At 29.8% G+C, this 20,749-nt stretch overlaps 2 protein-coding genes across 28 annotated transcripts; one reads left to right on the forward strand and one right to left on the reverse strand.

Moving 5' to 3' along the window:
• Positions 1 to 684: 684 nt before the first annotated feature.
• Positions 685 to 1,218, forward strand: LOC115990769 (glycine, alanine and asparagine-rich protein-like). Its single transcript, XM_031114560.1, has one exon. It carries the CDS (start codon positions 685 to 687, stop codon positions 1,216 to 1,218), a length of 534 nt encoding a protein of 177 aa, XP_030970420.1.
• A 755-nt stretch (positions 1,219 to 1,973) lies between these two features.
• Positions 1,974 to 11,662, reverse strand: LOC115989768. 27 transcript variants are annotated; one of them, XR_004092101.1, is made up of 10 exons: positions 11,469 to 11,662; positions 10,845 to 11,034; positions 8,939 to 9,026; positions 8,141 to 8,328; positions 7,934 to 8,006; positions 6,592 to 6,650; positions 3,939 to 6,372; positions 3,813 to 3,856; positions 2,878 to 2,943; positions 1,974 to 2,483 (listed from the first exon to the last, which is right to left on the reverse strand). XR_004092101.1 is itself a non-coding variant. In XM_031113624.1 (6 exons), exons 2-5 carry the CDS (start codon positions 10,987 to 10,989, stop codon positions 5,347 to 5,349), a joined length of 411 nt encoding a protein of 136 aa, XP_030969484.1. In that variant the 5' UTR covers positions 10,990 to 11,034; positions 11,469 to 11,662; the 3' UTR covers positions 4,232 to 4,269; positions 5,315 to 5,346. The 27 variants fall into 27 exon arrangements, 5 of the variants coding, with proteins under 5 accessions (XP_030969487.1, XP_030969488.1, XP_030969483.1 ...); XR_004092099.1 differs by having other exon boundaries at positions 8,141 to 8,363; XR_004092097.1 differs by having other exon boundaries at positions 3,939 to 5,430; positions 6,216 to 6,282; positions 6,530 to 6,650; positions 8,141 to 9,026.
• Positions 11,663 to 20,749: the final 9,087 nt, after the last annotated feature.

The following is a 20,749-nucleotide window of genomic DNA, read 5'->3' on the forward strand; positions in this document are numbered from 1 at the left end:
GTCCTTAGTTTGTTCAATTTGTTAATAGAGTTATTTTTGGATGTTTAGAAAACTGGACAGCAAAGAGTGTGGTGTAGGTGAGGATTAGCAAATAGATTGTGTGTGTATTCATTTTTAATGGTTGTTTACCTGTTTTTATTTGGTCTTATTGTGAAGTCTGTGAGTTGGGTTTGGAGGTCGTTTAGCTTGGTTTTGATCAAACCCCATTTGCCTTTGAAGCTTTGTGTCTGTGAGATTTGGTTCTAGAGTGTGGAGAGGAGTTGGGTTGAGAGGGTTATGGGGTCATTTTTTGAAGCCTTCATAGCTTTTTTTCGCTACAAAACCACACACAGAGTCACAGACAGAGAGAAGGGAGGGCTCGACGGGAAGGGTGAGATCAAGAAAAGAAAAAAAAAAAAGTTTAATAAAACAGTGCACAAAAGGAGTTAGTGACTAGGACCAAATTGGTCACTTTTTAAAACCTTTAGATGTGCTTGGTAATACCCAAACCTCAGGGGTAATTAGTGAAATTTACCCAAAAAAAAGTGTAAACCTTTTGTTACCCTATATATGTCATACTTTGTATTTTTCTTGAATAGCAAATCAATAATAAACTTACTTTTGTATCTTTTTTTTTTTTTTTTTAGATAAGCTAGCACTCCACCTCTGATATTTCTCATCTGTGACTGCTAAAACCTTTTTAGAATGAATAAGATTCTACAAATTGTGCTTGTTGCTGCAATATTACCTAGTTTTTTAGTGGTAGCTGTTGCTGTTAGCCTCCTATGTTATTGCTACCGTGACAAGATAGAACAAATTATTGAGCACATTGAGGAGAGAGATCAGGTTGCACATGACAAAGGAGATGCCCTTGATGTAGAGGAGGGGGGTGGTGGACATGGAGGGGACGAGAGCAATGGACATGGAGGAAGTGGCAGCGATGGAATGGATGGAAGGAGTGAACATGGAGGAGGCAATGGTGATGGAGAGGAAGGGAGAGCTGCACATGGAAGAGATGGCAGTGGGGGAGAGGATAGTAGTGATGCAAATGGAGGGGATGGGAGTGCTAATGGAGGGGACAATGATGAAGGGGATAACAATGGTGGACATGGAGGAGGAGGCAATGATAGAAATGGAAGAGGTGAAGGTGATGGAGAGGAGGGGACTAGTGGATCATGGGAGGTAGTCTTTGTATTTTTATTTTCATTTCTTTTACATAATATAGAAGTTCTACTCTAGAGTTTTTTAAACGTACAAGGATGTGCAGTGGCTATGGAATTGATATATATACACTAGTTCCTGCAGAGTTTCAAAATTCTAGTCCAACTATGCATTTCAAACCGAAATTGATTTTGTGGCTTTCTTATGATTTTGCTACGGTCTTAGGACCTGCACCCATGTGAAAATCAATTTAAAGAAACAAAATGAAACACTCCTCATAAAGACTAGATTTCATGAGCAACTTACTCTCTTTTATTTCTGGTTGTGAACCATTCCAAATGACAATCAAATGGGCTTGTTTTTGAAGGAAGTTATTTATACTCTGTTTGTTTCAATGTAAAATATATGCAAAGGTAAAATATTTTACATGTAAAATATATACAAGAAAATATTTTCATTTTACAGTGTTTGACAGTGTACATGAAAATGTTGTGTAAAATATTTTCCAGTGTTTGGCACAACATAAAATACAAAAAAAAATTAAAAAAAAAAGTAAAAATTTAAAACATTTTTTATTAACGTCCAAAAAATACATAGAGACAGGCAAATGGCTAAAAAGGTTAAATCTACTTATACAAGTTCAAAATAATGAATATACATCGATCATGATCGTTTAAGGGATACTATGATAAAATGTATTGAGATATCTCTCACCAATGGTTAAAAAGGTTAATCTACTTATAGTACCACTTCTTTGAGCTTTAGTTGAAGCTTGTAAATCAACTTGTAAACTTCTTTTGTTACACAGAATTTTGTGCAATAAGTAATTGATCAAAACAAGGAGACAAGCACACAATTATATTTAGCATATCACTAATTAACCTTTCAAAAAAATTATTCCAAAAATAATGTAGTTACAAATTTTCCAATTTAACTGGGAAACTAAAATAAAAATAAAACTACCAAAAATTTAAAAAATCTTGAGCCAGAAGAAAAAAAAAAACCTAGAATGTCGCTGTTTGACTAAACTCTATGTAATCAAAAGACAAGGTACTATTCTCAACAAAACTGGAGCAAAAGGAGCAGTCATAGCCTAGCTCATGCTGCCTTGACTGGCTTGGCGTGTGGCTTTTCCATCCACCATTTTGGTAGACCCTATGGCCAGTTTCTTCATTCCGTCCAGCATTACCACGAGTTCGTTTTGGGAAATCACCTCACCTCTCAAATTCATTTCTCCCATAGCCCCGGCCTCCGCTAAAATTCCCACCACTAAAGTTTCCACGGCCCCTAAAGCTATCATTTCAATAACCAGCCCGTCCTGAAAACCTCCCTGTCATTGTTAGCTGCAAGAAACAGCAGACCATGAATTCCAACCATATGAAAAAAACAGCACAAAGGTAGCCATGGCCCATCCAGCAAGCACTCAAAGACTCCAGACTCTCATCACATAAAATAACCGAATCCAGGAGACAAAAACACATAAGTTACTTCACAACATTAAGTTAACATGCGTACCACACATATCCACAAAGTACGAAAAGTTAATCATGACAGCCATACAAAAAACAGAGGATGAAGTTTTGTGTGTCCTTGCTTGGTGAAAAATGTGAGAATGAAGCTTAAACTGTACAATGGTAGTTTAGACAGGTAAGTTATTGTTGATTAAAAGGTTAATCCCCAATATACAAGATAACAACAAATTAGGTGGCAAAGAATATAAAACAGAAAAGTCAATACCTCAATAGCACTTTGCATCAAACTAGCAGATTCAAATTCCACAAAACCAAAACATGTCCCCTGTTGCTGGATAGAAGATAGCAAAATAAAAAACATGTGAACATCATTATAAATAAGAAATCTAAATGGAGTTAACCAAGTTAAATATGAAACATATCTTGCTACTTTAACTTGAATACCATTATGCTTAATAGGCCCAAAATTGTTGAAAACCGCTTCAAGTTGTTCAACAGTTGCATTCATAGGCAGATTTGGTACAAATAGCTAAGATAATATTCTAATATATGGTTTACAATGATGAGCAACATTCTTATCAACCACACACACGCACACAGGGAGGGAGGGAGGGAGAGAAGCAATACTTGCAAGATTTCCAAGTTGGTCAAATTTGCAAGCTGTGCTGGTATTCCTCCCGTTAAATAGTTAATAATAAAAAAATACATATCAGATTCACAAGGAGAATTATTAAAAATTATCATTTCACTGAAGCCCATAGTTGATTAACTCAGACCCACCTGATTGATGTGACCTATTTTGGATTGTTTTAGCTAATGCTTTGGTTGTTATAAAATATAAACAACAGCCTTTAATCCAAGGAATAAAGTGTAAACATGGCCTCAAAGGGAATCAAACATTGAATTCATATGAGATCTGCTACTTCAAATTCTAACAAGGAATCTTGGATCTCAAACATATATCATAAACTAGTATACAATAATTTCATCACAAAATATCATAATGCCACACATAAATAAAACCCCCCCAAAAAAAACCCAGATCTGAAAATCATAAACCCTAACTCATATCAAACAACCAATGTCAAAATCATCAAAAAAATAAATAAATCTCACACTATCAAATCAACACCGAAAAACCCATATGAAAAATGATAAGAAATCAAATGTGTAAAAATTATGATTCATCAAAAATAATACCTGAAACTTTGAGGTGTTTTTCCAGCAAGGAGTAGAAATCGAACCTAAGAAAAACTAAAGATGGGTTAGAGATGAAGAAAAACGAAAAGAAAAGGAGAAATCTAATCTAAAAAGGCAGAAAAGTACCTAGTTTTGCCGGTGATGGGCAGCGCCAGCAGAAGATGGAGCTGGCCTGTGATGCCTTGGACCTTGGAGCCGAAGATTGGCTGGACAGGGACCAGAGGTGGCTGGGTTTTTTGGAGAGAAATCTGAGAGGGTGGCTGGGTTTTTTTGGAGAGAAATACGAGAGGGAGTGTTTAAGTGCGAAAGTAATTGCGGGAGTGATAAGTATCGGGTTGTGAGGGAGTGAGCAAATGTAAAATGTTTTACCAAAATTTGAAGTGTAAAATATTTTAAGTAAATTTGCTTAGGTTGATTTGGTTGGCTGAAAATATTTTACTTTTGACCAAATATTTTACTGCAAAACAAATATCGCAAAATTGGAAAATATTTTTCTGAAAATATTTTATATCGAAACAAACGGAGCGTTAGGGTCTCTTTTATGGAAAATGATTCGGCAGGCTGAGCCCAGTGAGAGATGATGGGTTATTTCCGTTTTTGTAAAAAACATGGGCTGTAATTTTATTAGACAGTGCATATGGGCTTTAACTAAACTAGGCCATTCGCATTGTTGGGCTCTTTCTCTTTTAAGAGAGACTCATACTAGCCATCTAATCTGAGTCACACACGCTTTATATATATATATATATATATATAGACACACACACTAGTCGCTAACCCACACAGAAAAGCACGAATATTTACAAAATCTATTTAGCATTATAACTATATTTAGTCAGGTTCAAATACCCCCTCTTGAATTATCAAAAAATTTTAAAATAAGCAAGAAGAATAAAATAAATGTTGGATCAAATAGGATTTATATGAGATAGTGGTGGTACTAAGTACTAAACATTCTTCCAAATGTTAAAAACGATTTACTTACAAAAATAAAAAGAATTATACACTTAAGAAACATATTGTTAGTTTTTCTAACAACTTATTCAAACTACATACAAAAATAATAAATCATTCAGTCCATATTCCATCATAATTTTTTCTAAAAAATATATATATACTAAGATTTTAACCCTCTAAAATTTCATCAAGATTTTTCCAAATTGCATATTATTCATACATTTATTGGCAAGTCTAGAGAATGTGAGCCTTTAGTTAGGAGTTTGGTACTATTTGTGATACTTGTGGATTTCTACGCATCATAAAATAAAATAAATTAACACATAATAGTAAATAAATTATGTCATAGAGTTGCAAGGTATGCTAATCGTGCAGCTCTCTTATCATAGAAGTCAACTAAAATCACATACTTAAAAAAAATTACAATAAGCCATACAACTATAATTTTCTTTTGGCATTCAAGTAAATACTCTAGAATATTATTCATTATGAAACTAAAAGGTATGGAATGAGTTTAATGACATGATGAAATAGATAAATAGTACCTAAAAGAAGCAATAAAGTGGGACAAATTCCTTTATAATTTGAGAAAGATGCTATCTATTCCCTTGAGTAGCTCCATCTCCTCCCCACTTGAAAGTCCAAGATCAATATAACACAACTGAAATAAAAACAAAATACCATGCCCACCATCAAATGATAATAAGGCCAAGTACCAAAGTTTACTAAAGACATATAATCTGGTATTGTAGTTTCTTTAGTGTGTGAAGTGTGAACCCCTCTTTTTATATGCTTTTGCCACCCATCATTCTCTTCCAAAGAATAAATAAAATATCTGCCAAAACCTACAAAGCAATCGACTTTGTACAAAGAACAATGTACTGTCAAATTTTACAATTTATACAAACTGAACAAATCTTTCAAGTTTTTTCAAACAAAACCACTCGTCTGTCAAAAAAAAAAAAAAAAAACAGAACCACTTGGGTTTATAGAGAAACAAAAATCACAGAGAAATGTTTCATTAAGATAAACAAAAGAAAAAACCTAACAAAAGTAGCATTAACAATACCCAACAAAGAAACCTTAAAAAAAACAAATTCAAGTTTACAAAGGGAAGAAAATCTCTTCGAAAAACAAAGCAGAGAAAAAAACAAACAAAGATGGTGTAAATCAAATGGACAATGTTTCTTAGGAAGATACAAAGACAGGTATTGTGCAACTGTTACTCATCAACATGTCGTATATTTATTTGATTTGGCACCTCTTGAAAGCATGGGAAAGCTTTTAAATCACCATAGTGAACGTATTATGTTCTTATAACACAACAAATAACCAAAACAAATAGGGTGAATTGCAATTGTATTCAATTTTCAAAATTACGAATTTTGCAACCCAAAACTATGAAACTCACATGGCAATCAGTGACTAAAATTATTTGAAACTTACATGAATCAACTTGTTGCTTCCGCATAATACTGACCTTGTACAAATATAATTTGGGAGATTGACATAACTGAATTGGGAGAGAGAAAGAATTATATATCAAAATGGTGCGTGGGTACTCATAATATTGCAAGTTTAATAAGAATTTGGAAACTTTCCCCTGCACTCACCAAGCCAACAAAACATATAAACAGCAAAACCAAATATAGAGAATGTTTGACTATTGCAAAAGAAATAAGGAACCAAGCCAACAAAACTTAGGCATACACTACCAAAAAAAAAAAAAGCATTTATGCACAAAGGGTTCATTCTATTACTTTAATTAGTAGCTTTCCTTCTTTGCTATTTGACTTATAGCATATTGGCTTCTTCTAATTACCTTCCACAGCCTTAGGATGCTATCTTTAGAAGCAGCAACCCCAATAATACCTTCAACACCTGTATATAGAGAACAACTTTAACATTGATAGTACAAAGAAGTAGTCACTGAAACCTTGACCAATAGAAAGAAACAGATATTGGCAAATAAAGAATAGATGAAAAAATATCTTCAGAAACTAAGTAGTATAAAAAAAATGTATAAAAATTATTATTGAATTGCTTCAGACATACAAGTACTTAAACAATTCAAATTTTGGCATTTTTGGGAAGTAAGAAGCACTTTAGATCATCAATCACCATACCTTATACCTTTTGGGTTGATGACACCAATAAAAGCGACATCACTAGCAAAAATTTAGGTTATCAATATTTTGCATATTCAAATTTCCTAACAATGGGGAAAGAAATACCCTTTCTTTATCCCAGGTTTAGGCCTCTTATAAACTTCCTTTCCTCCTTTCATAACAAAGACAACACCACCTTTACATAAACAGTTCCCATGAATCAAAATTCCTAAGCAAATCTAAATATCCCCATAAAGTAATCTCCAAACGGATTATAAGCAGAGCATTTACCAATAGGACTGCTATATTAATAGGAAAAAATTTCCTAAAAGCGAAAGCTTATCTGAAAAAATTTAGTGAAACCCTTCACATTGAAGTTAGGATTCAAAATAACTTTCAGTACGGACGGAAAGTTTTCTATCAGATTATCCTAAAAACTTCTAATGTAATTTTATGGTCATTTGGAATACAGTTATTTAAAAAGAAGAGAGAGATAGAGAGGGGTTCATTCTTTTAATGTGTTGTGGCTTATTAGAGAAGAGTCAATTATGAGGAGAAGTGACAGCGATTGTGGCTCACATTGATCATGAAAGACAACTTTGGTTGATTCTATGTAAATGTTTGTTAACATCATGAAGTTTATTTAGTCATTGTCTAATGATTTTGCTATAGGCTATTTACTATTACTATAACTTTCCCACTAAAATTCAGTTTCTCTATGAATAAAAACAAAAACAAAAAAACACAATAAACTTCCAATACTCATAAGTTTTTTTCAATTAATAATGATCTATTTGTCATGTATATTATCAAATTTTACTACAGGGTTGACTTGGTATTCACTTTCTAATGATTCGCCATAGGCTGAATGTATATAGAGGGTCGTATAATGAAAGGAACCAAAATTGAGGGAGAACCTATATTAGGGTTTTGAGTATTGATAAAAACCAATTCTAAATCAAAACAAAATCTAAACCAATTTCTTTAATCAAAACCAAACAAATTAGCCAAACCTAAATCCTATTAAACACCCAAAATTAATATAAAATATTTAACCTATAGCTGTTCCAGCGGTCTGATGTTAGGTTGGTTGTGCAGTTTGGTGAAGCGGTAACCGAGGTGGAGGACTCTGCAACCATGAGGCAAAGCATTTGTGGCTTAGTTGAATAGCCCTTGCCCATGAGACAACTACAGAGAGGACAGAGGAGGAACTATCGTATAGGGTTTTGAAAATAAAAATGATATTAAGAAAATAAAACTTACCCACAACTGTGTGGAACTGGAAGATGGAGGGAGAATGGTCTGACAAAAGCAAAGAGACCTCCCTCAGATCTCTCTCTCTGCATCTTATCAGATTTCTCTCCCTGAATCTCATGAATGCTCCTTTAATCATCGATATGTCCATTCATATCTCTTTCTCTATTGACATATCTCCGTTTATATCTCTTTCTCTGGCAGTTTGGTTTTTTTTTTTTTTAATACATACCTTATACCAAACAGTTAGTAAACAGTGAAACTTTAATAGGGTAAAACGAAAAAAATGCAATTGTTCAGTATTTTTAAAAGTGAGGAAGCCACAAATTGGAAATTCACCACTACCTTAAATTTAAAGATCAAAGACATTTATTTCACAGCATTATATTGAATGATTAAAGCCCTTAAAATGAGTGAGGAAGACACAAACTTTTGCAGACCAAGAACTGAGAGTAATTTGGTAGAATTGTAGAGTAACGCCCTCCTTCATATGCAAACATATCTCCAAAGTACAAAGCGTCTAATGAAACCATAGAACAAGAAAATATATGTTCTTTTCACTAACATACAAATAGCTTAATTAAATTTATGACTAACCAACAACGCCATGGTGTGGAAATTGTTTACCAAAAAAAAAAAAGGAATATCTAACGATCAATCATACATATCTAATAATTCTAACCATAAAGCAACTACAACATGAGAACCTAGTTCAAAGTATTTAAACAATAACTAAAATTACAAAATGCCCTTTATATATATTTATAGTGATGGTGTGATGCCCCACCAATAGTGATAGGGCCTCACCTATTCCACATATGCTCAATGTCCATGGAGGTCTTCCTAGAATTCCTGTTTTGCACTTCACTAAGCATCTTTATTTGCATCTCTCTTCCTTAAAAAGAAAACAAAATGAACAGCATGAATAACATTCTCTAATGAGGGTTTCAATTACAAAAACTCATCAAGATTTACAAAAAAAAAAAGAAATAGAAAAGACGAACTAAACCTTTTCCTTTTTTAAATAGAGCATTAACAAATTAGAAATTTAAAGCACGAAATCAACTACCAAATACCAATTATTATTGAACATCATGAAAGCTATGATAAATTGATAACAGATTTTAAAACTCCTAGTAACGAAGAATGGCAACCCCCCAACTCAACAACATTTCTGCCAAAAAATGGATACTGCACATCAAATAGTGTATTATAACTATCACGTTGAAATCTGTTGTCAATTCATTCAAGTAAAAAAAACCTATCAACTCTCCAAACCTTTAATTTTTTTAATTTAGAAAACCTCCAAATATAAGAAAGACATTTAATGAAATTAATCATTCACAATGAGCACAATGCATAACCCAGATATAAATATAGGGCAGGACAAACATTAAAGGGTTTTTGAGCTAACCATAACGTCACTCTCAAAACAAACTTGAAAATCTTTTGCTAATGTCCATATCATAGTAAAACAGAAAACCTTTAAAACCCAAAACCACTGTCACATTCACTCCACAATAAAAACATTCTAGTTGACCAAAAAAAAGCCATGAAACTAAAACACATGAAAGCAAAACCTATAGGATTGGGAGGCTAAGATCAAAACTGAATAATGCCACCAAGTATATATAATTAACCACAAATCCACATGAGGCTAAAATAATTCAATAATCTACAACAGAAAGTTAATTATTCAATAACTAAAATGATATACTTGCATTTGTATATATCATCAAATACAGTAAAAACATTGAAACCACATAATAAGTATGGCAAATCAATATCTAAAGTCCTGTTTCTAATTAAACAAATTTGTTATTTAAATGAAAAAAAAAAAAAAAAAAACATTGAAGAAACTTCAAAAATATTATCTACTTAAACAGCACACATATGGTGGAAAGTGTGCTTTGATACTGCATATATATTTAGTGGAGGACTACAATGAAAATACTCAGTCCTTGATAAGTATTGAAAAATTAATTAAGGAGAGGTTCTAAGAAGATGGCTATGCAGGCAATAGTCACAAAAGTAGTGACACTATAGAACACTCAAGAACATTCAACAACAACCAACCAACCAACTAAAATGCTTTGATCCTAAATTCAAGCCATATAGGTCCCAAGTTCAAGTGAAACAGTTACTTTTGGCATTTTTGGGAAGTAACAATGGGGAAAGAAATGCCCTTTCTTTATCTCAGATTTAGGCTTCTTATAAACTTCCTTTTCCTCTTTTTTTAACAAAGACAGCACCACCTTAACAAAAAACAGTTCCCATATTCCTAAGCAAATCTAAATATCCCCATAAGCAGAGCACTTAACAATAGGAGTATAGGACTGCTATATTAATTGGAAATATTTTCCTCAAAGTGAAAGCTTATCTGAAAAAATTCAGTGAACCCTTCACATTGAAGTTAAGATTCAAAATAACTTTCAGCAAGGATGGAAAGTTTTCTATTAGATTTTTTACTTTGTACTTCCTAAGTGATGGAAAGTTTGGTTTAGGCATTTTTACAAACACTTTGGGGAGCAGATAACACAGTCACCAACCAAAATCTTCAACTTGCAGTACAACTTTAAACAAAATAGAAATGTATAAATAGTTACTAAGTATTTAACATCTAACCACTGTAATTTATCACACACACACAATGAAGTATACAAAAAATTTCCAAACAAAGAGAAAGTAAGAAAAACACAGAAAGGACACTCACAATGTGGTTCATGTGGGTGTGAGAGATGCAAAGGAAGTCTTGCTGTATAGCCTGCTAGGGACAATGACCAATATCGAAAGCCAAATTGAGAGTATGCAAACTTATGCAGGTTTTGTGGATTGCGATTGACAGATCCTTCATTCATTACACTCTCGGCTTTGCGACTCAATCAAGGAGAACAAACCACCATCTAAAAAATACACATAATTTAGTAAACTGAAACAAAATTAAAACAGAAAGGAAGGAAAAATCCACATTAAACAGGCCAGTAAATGAATAAAATTTACTAAAATTAACAACAATTTATAGCATAATAACATATTACCAGTACACTTTATTTATTCCAATCAACCTAAACAAATGAAGAGCAATAAAATTATGGTATATAACACCAATAACCTAGAGGTCAGAGGTCAGTTCGTGTTTTGTGTTTTCCAGGGAAAAGATGGAGAGGCTGAGAGAGAGTTGAAGAAGCAGTAGATATCTTCGATTTTGCAAGGGTTCAACCTTAATCAAAACCAATTATCCAAATACCTAAAAAATCAAACCAATAATCCAGATACCTAAATCTGAGATACCAAAACTTAAATCGTATACAACACCAATTTTCTTGTTTAAAAATACCTGCACTGATAGCAGCTTTGGCGGTATATGACGGTGGTGGGAGGCTGGCACTTTCTGCCACTGAAGGAGTGAGAGAGCGCCCATGCGCTATGGTTTAGGGGTTTTGAGAACTGAGAGAGGCAGAGAGAACGGCAAAGAAGAAGAAAGGGTTTATGATTTATCAGGAGAGAGAGTGTTTATCGGGTTGTGAAGTTAAAAACTTAAAAGAAAAAAAATTTAATTTATATGTAAATTGTGAAGGGGAAAAGACATAAAAAGGAAGTGATGTTTTATTTATATTTACACTAATGCCCGTATAGTATGTCTCTAGTGATTTTTTTTTTTTTTTTTTAGATTTTTAGATTTAAAAAATATATATATAATTTTTCTTCTCTTTAACTTGATAAAAATCTTAATTTAATTACAATCCAAATTCTTCATATAATCCATCTAATCCTTATTTAATCTTAATTTGATTACAATCTAAATCTAATTCTTATTTTAATTTTAATTTGTTTACAATCCAAATCTAATCCATTTAACAAACAAGTTTAAGTTTAATTAAGACTTTAATTCTATTTGTTTTTATCGACTTTTTTTTTTAAGTGGCCTTTTCGACTTATTTGGATAAAATAACAATAAGTATTGTATAAATTTTTTTATAAAATAATAATTTTATTTTTAGCCTAATTTAAATGTTAAATTTTTTTTTTTGGGATAAAGTATCAAATGATAGCTAATATGTATTAACTTTAACATAATCTCTATTTTTAAAAAATCTAATTTAGACAACGTCAAAACAAAACAAAAAAACTAATATAAAGTAACCCAAAAAAAAATACTAATATATATATAATGATAAATTTTGCAAAAAAAATAAATGACAAATTCAAATCCATGTAAGTTTGAAGAAAAGCATACAAATTTTGTTTCATGATATTGACAAAAAATAATATACAAAAAAAAAAAGAAAAGAATAAATCATCTTATGCATTTTGAAAATAAACATATTTATTACACTCTTTTAATAAGTTAGTACTTTTATATATATATATATATATATATATATATTTCATAATACCTTCGTCTCACAATATGAATTTATTATATAACTTAAAAGTAAAATATTATTTGTTTTTATTATTTATTCTATTATCTAATTTTAAGTAAATTAATAAAAAAAACTATTTACATATGAATTTTGATTAAGTTGTGTATCACATGGGCATAATGTTAGTATATATATAAAACAAAAACTTTTGAAACTCTCACAATTTTCCATGTCAGCACAATATTTAAATAAAATTATCATTTTATTTAAATAAAATTATTTTTGTTTAGTCCAAACTTAACAAAAAGTGAAACTCTATCTCTCTAATATGTCAAACTTAAACTTAAATTCAAACTCATCATTATCATTTTTTTAAACAAAATTATTTTTGTTTAATCAAAATTTAACAAGAAGTAAAACTCTAACTTTCTAATAAGTCCAACTTAAAATCAAACTCAAACATTGATAATTTATATAAAAACAAAAATTCTATATAGATTTTTGTTTTTATATATAGAATTTTTTTTATATAAAAACAAAAATTCTTCCCATTAAAAAAAAAACAAAAACAAAAATTCTGATAGAACTCAAAAAAAAAAAAAAAAAAAAAAAACAACAAACAAACAAACAAAAAAAAGAGACTCGCGTTGAAAATAGGACTCAAAAAAAGAAGAAGACTCACATTGTAAAAAAAAAAAAAAAAAGACTCACATTAGATTAAGGAGAGAGAGAGTCCTATTAGGACTCTCTCTCCCCTCCTCAAAGTCCTAATAATTACCACTTCAAAACCCTAAACTTAACTTCACTTTAGGATTCAAAAAAAAGAAAAAGAAAAAGAGAAGGATTCCTATTAGAAGTCTCTTTTCCCTCCTCAAAACCTTAGCAATTACCACCTTAAAACCCTAAACTTAACTTCATTTTAGAATTTAAAAAAAAGAGCTAAAGCAAATAAAAATAAATAAATAAAATGCAAATAATCTGATTCAACTTTCTTCTCTGATTAATAAATTTTACGTTGAATTTGTTTATATTGTTATTATTAATAAAATTTGAATTCAACATATGTGAATATTTGTTTATATTATTATTAATGAAATTTATCTTTTAATCGATTTTTTTATTTGTTTTCATATATGCTTGAGATTTTCTTTCTATCTTATTCTTTTGTTATGTTTAGAATTGATTTGCTTTTGAGTATTTGGGTTAATCTTCATATTTATATTGACATTGTTTTCGTGGGTTTGGTTTTTTGGTTGAAATTTCTACTTTTTTTTTTTTTAATTTTAATTTTATATTGGACATGGTAGATAAAACATCTTCATTTTTTTGGAGAAAAAATCAAAGTTGCAACCTACATCTTCCACCCTAGGGAACGATAAATTTTTTTGGTATGTTATATATAAATTTGTTGAATTTGGTTTGGTTTTGAAGTAGAATTTGGGATTCTATAAATTTTGAAGTTTTAAGTCTTGGGGTTTTTGGTATTTGCGTCTCAGTAAATTGATCTTAATTTTTCACCTTAAATGCTTTTTATTTAGGTTCATATGATTTTTTTTTCTTATTAAAAGCTATGATTTTTGGTTGATTAATTATTTGTATGGATTAATTTCAATTAATTATTTGTTCCGATTCAACGTAAAAGATGATGGAATTAGTTATTATAATTTTGATATTGTTCTGTGTTTTGAATTGTCTATATTGTTATTACTACGAGAAAGTCATATTGCTATTCAAATTTGAAACTTAGTGTGTCTTCCTCATCTCATGGTCTTTGTTTATATATTTACAGTTTATATTAGTTTTGAGTGAGTGTATATATAACTATTGGGAGTTTTGCTTTATTAATTTAAGAATTGTAAATTACTTTATAGGTTTCTGTAACTATGCATTTGCAACTTAATGACGTTAAATGTTAGACAACACTTCTAAACTATGGAAAAATATAGAAATTAAATATTTCATCATTATTTTTCAAAGTCAATAGCTTTTTCGTGCCTCGCACGAGTTAGCAACTAGTATACTATATAATAAAAATTGGGTTTAGTCACCATGGTTGTGCCAAAGTGGCCTCATCATATTGTATAAATTTTTTTAGATTTCTGGATTTTAAAAAATATATACAATTTTTCTTCTCCTATAATTTCTAAGTTGATAAAAATATTAATTTGATTACAATCCAAATTCTTCATTTTATCCATGAAATCCTTATTTTTTTACGTGTAGAATAAATTATTAATAAAAGTCTAATGATAAGACACATATTAAAAAAAAAAAAAAAACCTTAGAAACATGGATAAGATAACTAATTTACTTAGATTAGGATCATATAACCATTAGTATTTTATTTAAAATTCAAAATTTTAAATTATAGATAAAAATAATTTTAGAAAAAAATACATGGTATTTTTTTTTTTTTTTTTTGGGATAGAAACATTTTTTAACAATATATAATTGAAGAAGTTATATGAACAAAAAGTCTCCACATTGAAGAATTTAATATGAACAAAAATTTGTGCCATGTGATGAGAGGAAATAGCAAAATCTAAACTAATGTCTAACATAAAATTTGTAGAGAAAATATATATATATATTTTAGACACCTAATCAAAAAAGTTTTAGATAAAAATGCCCTATATCAATTAACGCAGGCCTCGTGTATATCAATTGAGAGATGCTACGTCCATAAAATTTTCACAACAAATTATAGTTGATTAATTATTATTGGTTCAAATTTGAATCTAACACTAAGATTACTTTTTACCCCTACAAATCATAAATGGTTAATTATTTAGAAATCTATATCTATATTAACATTAATGATAACTCTATATTAAATTTTGGAGTTTATCCAAAGAATAAAAAAGTGAAGAAAAAAAATAGTTTGATATGACCAAAAAAAAGGTTACATTTTTTGTTAAAACACCAAGAAGGAGAAAATGATAAGTTAGAAGGAACTTATCAACTACCAATATGTAAAATTTGAGATAGGAAAATTACCCTATAAACATGCAATGCATCAGCACCTTCTTTTTGGGATTAGCAGACACATCCCACGGACAAATCTTGCAGTCATTGGAGCCATTCAAAAAGGTATCCCTCCTAAAAAAAAGTCCATGAGACGTTAAATTAGAAAACATATAGATAAACAGTTTTAGTTTTTGTTATTCAAACTAGTTTGGTCTCTCTTAGATAATGACTTCTATAATTCTATTAAACTCCAACATTTATGGCATCATTAAAAAGAAAACTCATATAGATAAATATTAGGATATTATTTGAAACTATCATAATGGACTAATGTATTACACACGGTACGAATCTAACTGTAACATTCTATACTATAAAATAAAAAATAGGCCTATTGTTATCTTCTCTTTGCAAAAAATGGTTAAATTCTCATTAATTGTGATAGTTCATTTTAAGTAAAAATAGAAACTCTGTTAACTAAGTTTTAAGAAATTTAAAATTCTATTTTAAAATTTTCAAAAATTATATTGTAAAAGAATAAAATTTATATATTACATACAATCATTATTTCAATTACCTTTTAAATGATAGAGGATATGAGAATGCAATTTATAAATTTACTATCAAGATAACATAGATTAGATTGTCGATGGATAGTAGATTTAATTGTAGTTGAATATTGTATGTAGTCATTACCATTAAATAGCCTACACTATGATGTGTTATGTGGAACTAATCATATGAAAGAAAAAGAATTTTTATAAACCATTATATTGAACATAAAAATGACTTATTTTCATTTATTTTCTAGTTATACATTTTTTAAAGTCAAATCATAGAACTTTAAGCAAAATAAATATTTTTAATTTTTATTTAACTATCTCATGCACTGCACAGATTAGCTACTAAAAAAAGTCCAAACTTTGACAAGTTGGCTTTTTATCCAGAATTTCTGACCATTAGTAGGTTGGGCTTATGGCCCACAATTTTATTCACTTCATGGTAAGGTCTCACGCCCATATTTTTTTTATACCGTTTAATGGGCTTTTGTTATTCTCACTCCACAAAATAGGCTCACAACCCAAAATTTTTATCTACATCTTGGAAAGTTGGAATGGGCTCACATTCTCATGCAGATTTCGATTTTATATTTTCTCCTCAATGGATCAAAAGCTCATTGAGTCATTGTCCACAGTATTCAAATTCCTATCAATTTATATTGATTGAATTCCCCCAATATGTTATTGCTAAGAAATACCATTTTTGGTTCCAGATCTTCCCAATCATTCCCGCAATATGTTCAAATTCATTTTTCTTTGATCCTTCAAAAAAAGAATTCATTTTCTTCATAACACATATGGCTAAATAATAAATGTATTGAATTGATTCTTGTTAATAAATAAATCATATTGTAACTTTATATATGAAATCCAAGTGGAGAAAATAAGAAATGATACTATTTAATAATGAAATATACATGGACAACCAACTATGATCTCTCTTTACATAATGGGCTTCTTCAATAAAGACTTATATTTACACAACATGGGTATGGAGGAAAAAGACCTAACAAAGGAGAAAATCACTTCAAACCTTTAGCTCATGGTTTAAGCCGATGAGTTTTCATGGAATTTTTTTTTTTTTTTGGAATTTGTATTTTGGAGGGCCCAAAAAGTGTGATTTCATAGCTCTAATGATCCACAAAACTGATTATGAACATGAAGCTTGATATGTCACAACTAAGTTCAAACACATTACTTAATTCAAAGTACCATTACAAAAAGGCGTAACTCTTGTAGTAATAGAATGGGGTTTTAAGTAATGGAAAAGAGTTACACCTAACTGGTTGGGACAACACCCACTTTATCAAACTTTTTACATTGTTTGGCAAGTTGGATCAAATGGGTTAAATTTCCTTACATTACCTGTGTAAAAGCAAGGAACCAAGTGACTTGTTGAGGCAAACTACCCAAAGGAAAGAAAACCTCTCATGCATATTAGTTTCCCTCTCCTTTTTTCACGTATTTTTCATTGTCAAACTTTAGCGCTCTAACCTTATTCAAAGGGACTAGGAGGCATACTAAGAGAATCATAAAAAATGAACCAACCATAATGATAACAATTATCCTCAAATAGAAAATTCATACTATACCTTGTGAAAAATTATTGAGAACTATATAGAAATTGTGACTGCCATATGGCCCTTTTTTTTTTTTTTAACACAAGATTATTTTATTAGAAAAAATATCATTATTTTGTTTGTGGGTAACTTTGTGAGTGTGTTTGTTTTAGGGTTATTATTTAAAGAAAAAACAAGTAATTGATTAATATTAATAGTAAAAATATTGTTTAAAGGAAAAATGTATTTTCTATTGATGAGTAATTATTATTATTAGAGAAATTGCATCAGTCTTTAGAAAATAGAAAAAGTGTTAGTTTTCTTTTACACATTTTTGCTAAAAAAACTACCCACATTAGTGGGTCTATAATACTGTTCATATACGAAAATGCTACAGTACCCGTGTAAATATATACGGTTATTGTAGCTTTGCATTTGAGTATTTAAATATATTTTCTCTCTCCTTTCTCATTCCCTATTCTCTTCTCTCTCTCTCTCTCTTCGACTGCCTTGATTCTCTCTCTTCTCTAACTCAATTCAATCCAGAAAAAGGAGGAATCAACCCAAAACAAAACCCAACATAAAACTGATTCAAAAAACTCAAATTAGCCCCAAACCCAATTTGATATTTTCATCACCACTGCCATGGAAGAGTTAGACCTGAACCTAACATAAAATCGATTAAAAAAAACCAATCTGAAGAGTCAGACCTCAGATTTGTCTAAAAATCCTGAAAATGGACTCAAATTGATATGTGTTTTGTGTCAAAGTGATTTTTTTTTTTAAAGAGAGTTTCAACCTATGGCGTCCACTCTTGATGATAGGTCTTTATTATCAAACCAAACCACCAATCAGCTTTTGGTGTAAGCAGGGATTGAACCCTAGGTCTTTATTCAACCATTAGAGACTTTATTGGTTGAGCTAATTGGAACCCACCGAAAAGAAGTTTGGAATTTTTTTTTTTATTTTTTTTATGGGTTTTCCAATAAAGAAAGAGGGGAGGAAGAAGAAACTGACTGGTAGAGAAAAGGAAAGAAGTTTCAGAAAGTCATCGAGAGAAAGAGAGAGAGAGAGAGAGAGAGTAGTGTTTAGAAAATTAATATAAAGAGAGAGAGAAAGTGTGTTTTTGATTTTTGAGGTGGATTGTTGCAATTAAAAAAAAAATGAACAATATTAAAGAATAAAAAAATAATATAAAAGCATGCTAAGGTCAACACCAAACTAATAGATCACATAGCCAACCAAGCCAATTTCACATTTATTTTCAACAATTTCAATACCCTACTTAGGTACAAGCTTACTAAGCTTGAAAATAAGTAATTATTAAGTACTTGTGATAGAATTTATTATGAATACGAGAAAATGGGTTACCATATCATTATACTCCAAGAATACTTGATAAATTTTCCCACGAGTATGGACATAATTAAAACTAGCCTCTAAGCACGTGCATGAATGTGTGCTCAAAGGCTCTTTTATTTTTTTGGATAAAAATTAATAATTTGCATAAATTATAGTTTTGGATTAATATATTTTTCAATCACAAAAGAAATCTAGGGGTGTGATGAGTGTTAAACGTTTATGGTGAAATAATTGTTTCATCACACCCCTAAGTTTTATTATTATTATTATTATTTGGATAGAAACATTTTTCACAATATATAATTGATTAGAATTTCATACAGGATAGGTGTTTCTTTAATTCCAAACCATCTAATAATTTCTCTTATAATTTAACTTCAATATAATTTGAATTATATGTCTAATAAAACTCTCCCGAGTCCTAACTTCCAAGTTTTTTTTGGATAAACATGCATCCTAAATGATGAGTTTTAGTGTTTTACGTTTTTTTTTTTTAACGTTAATTGTGATAGTTTTCTTAATACATATATCTTTTTCCTAATAATTCTATTTCTCTTACAATTCCTAAATTGATTAGAAATTTAACATCTTCACATTTGAAAATTCTCTATATATATGTTTTTTTTAGTGTATTCTTATATATTTATATGCACAACTTCTTCATTTATGGTTTCTTTCTTTCTCTTTTTCTTTTTCTTTTTAATTTAAATTTTTTGGAGATAGAAACACTACTTATTGTTCTCATCAATTTTTTTCTCTCCCCATTATTAATAATAAGTTTGTATCTCTCTTTTTGTTTGCAGCAGACTGTAGAATACTTTATTAAAAACACAATATTACAAGTATGTTTCTATTCTTTGTTTTTGTTTCTGTGGTTTTACTTATGAGTCATAAATGCAATTTTAAATCCATGAAATCAATTATATGAACCTCTATAAATATTTCACCTTTATGATTTTTCAAGCATCAATTATTATTTGAGTTTATTTTGTTTGTAGTAGAATGTTTTATCAAAGCCACCATCCATACTATTAACGGTATGTTTCTTCTCTTTGTTTTTGTTTTCTATGGTTCTATTTATGAGTTATAAAGTTAATTTTAAATCCATGAAATTCATATATAAGCCTATATAAATATTTCACATTCATGATCTATCTGGCACTAGTTATTATTTGAGTTGGTTTTGTTTGTAGTAGAATGTTTTATCAAAGCCACCATCAATATTATTATAGGCATGTTTCTCTTCTTTGTTATTTTTGTGTGTAAGTGTGTTTTTTTATTTATAGTTTTGCTTATGAGTCATTAAAAGGTAATTTAAATCCATGAAATCTACTATATATAAACCTCTATAAATATTTCACCTTGTTCTATAAATATTTGACCTTCATGATTTGTCTGCATCAATTATTATTTGAGTTAAACTTAAAGGTATGGAGATTTATCCTTCTATCTCTATAATATTCTTCCTTTTTATCCTACAAAAATATATTTAGTTTTTTTCTTCTTTTGTTTGGTTTTGCATTTATGAATTATTTATACTCTTTTTTTTTCCCCTCATAGGCTTTATCTATTTATTATTTAAGAATTATCAAATTTTGTATTTCCTCCTACAATAAGGGTTTTATCTTTTTTTATTTCTAGGTTGTATTTGAGTTATGCTTATATGTGCATTATTACATTAAATTAATTTTCTTGAATATTAAAATTTTTATGTTACTATTTCTCATTTTTATTTTTGTTGTTAGTACTATTATATATGTGCACTACAAAAATGTCAATATAAGACAACTAATAAGTTAGAAG

The sequence above is a fragment of the Quercus lobata genome, chromosome 5 (assembly GCF_001633185.2).
Source record: "Quercus lobata isolate SW786 chromosome 5, ValleyOak3.0 Primary Assembly, whole genome shotgun sequence".
Taxonomy (NCBI): Eukaryota; Viridiplantae; Streptophyta; class Magnoliopsida; order Fagales; family Fagaceae; genus Quercus; species Quercus lobata.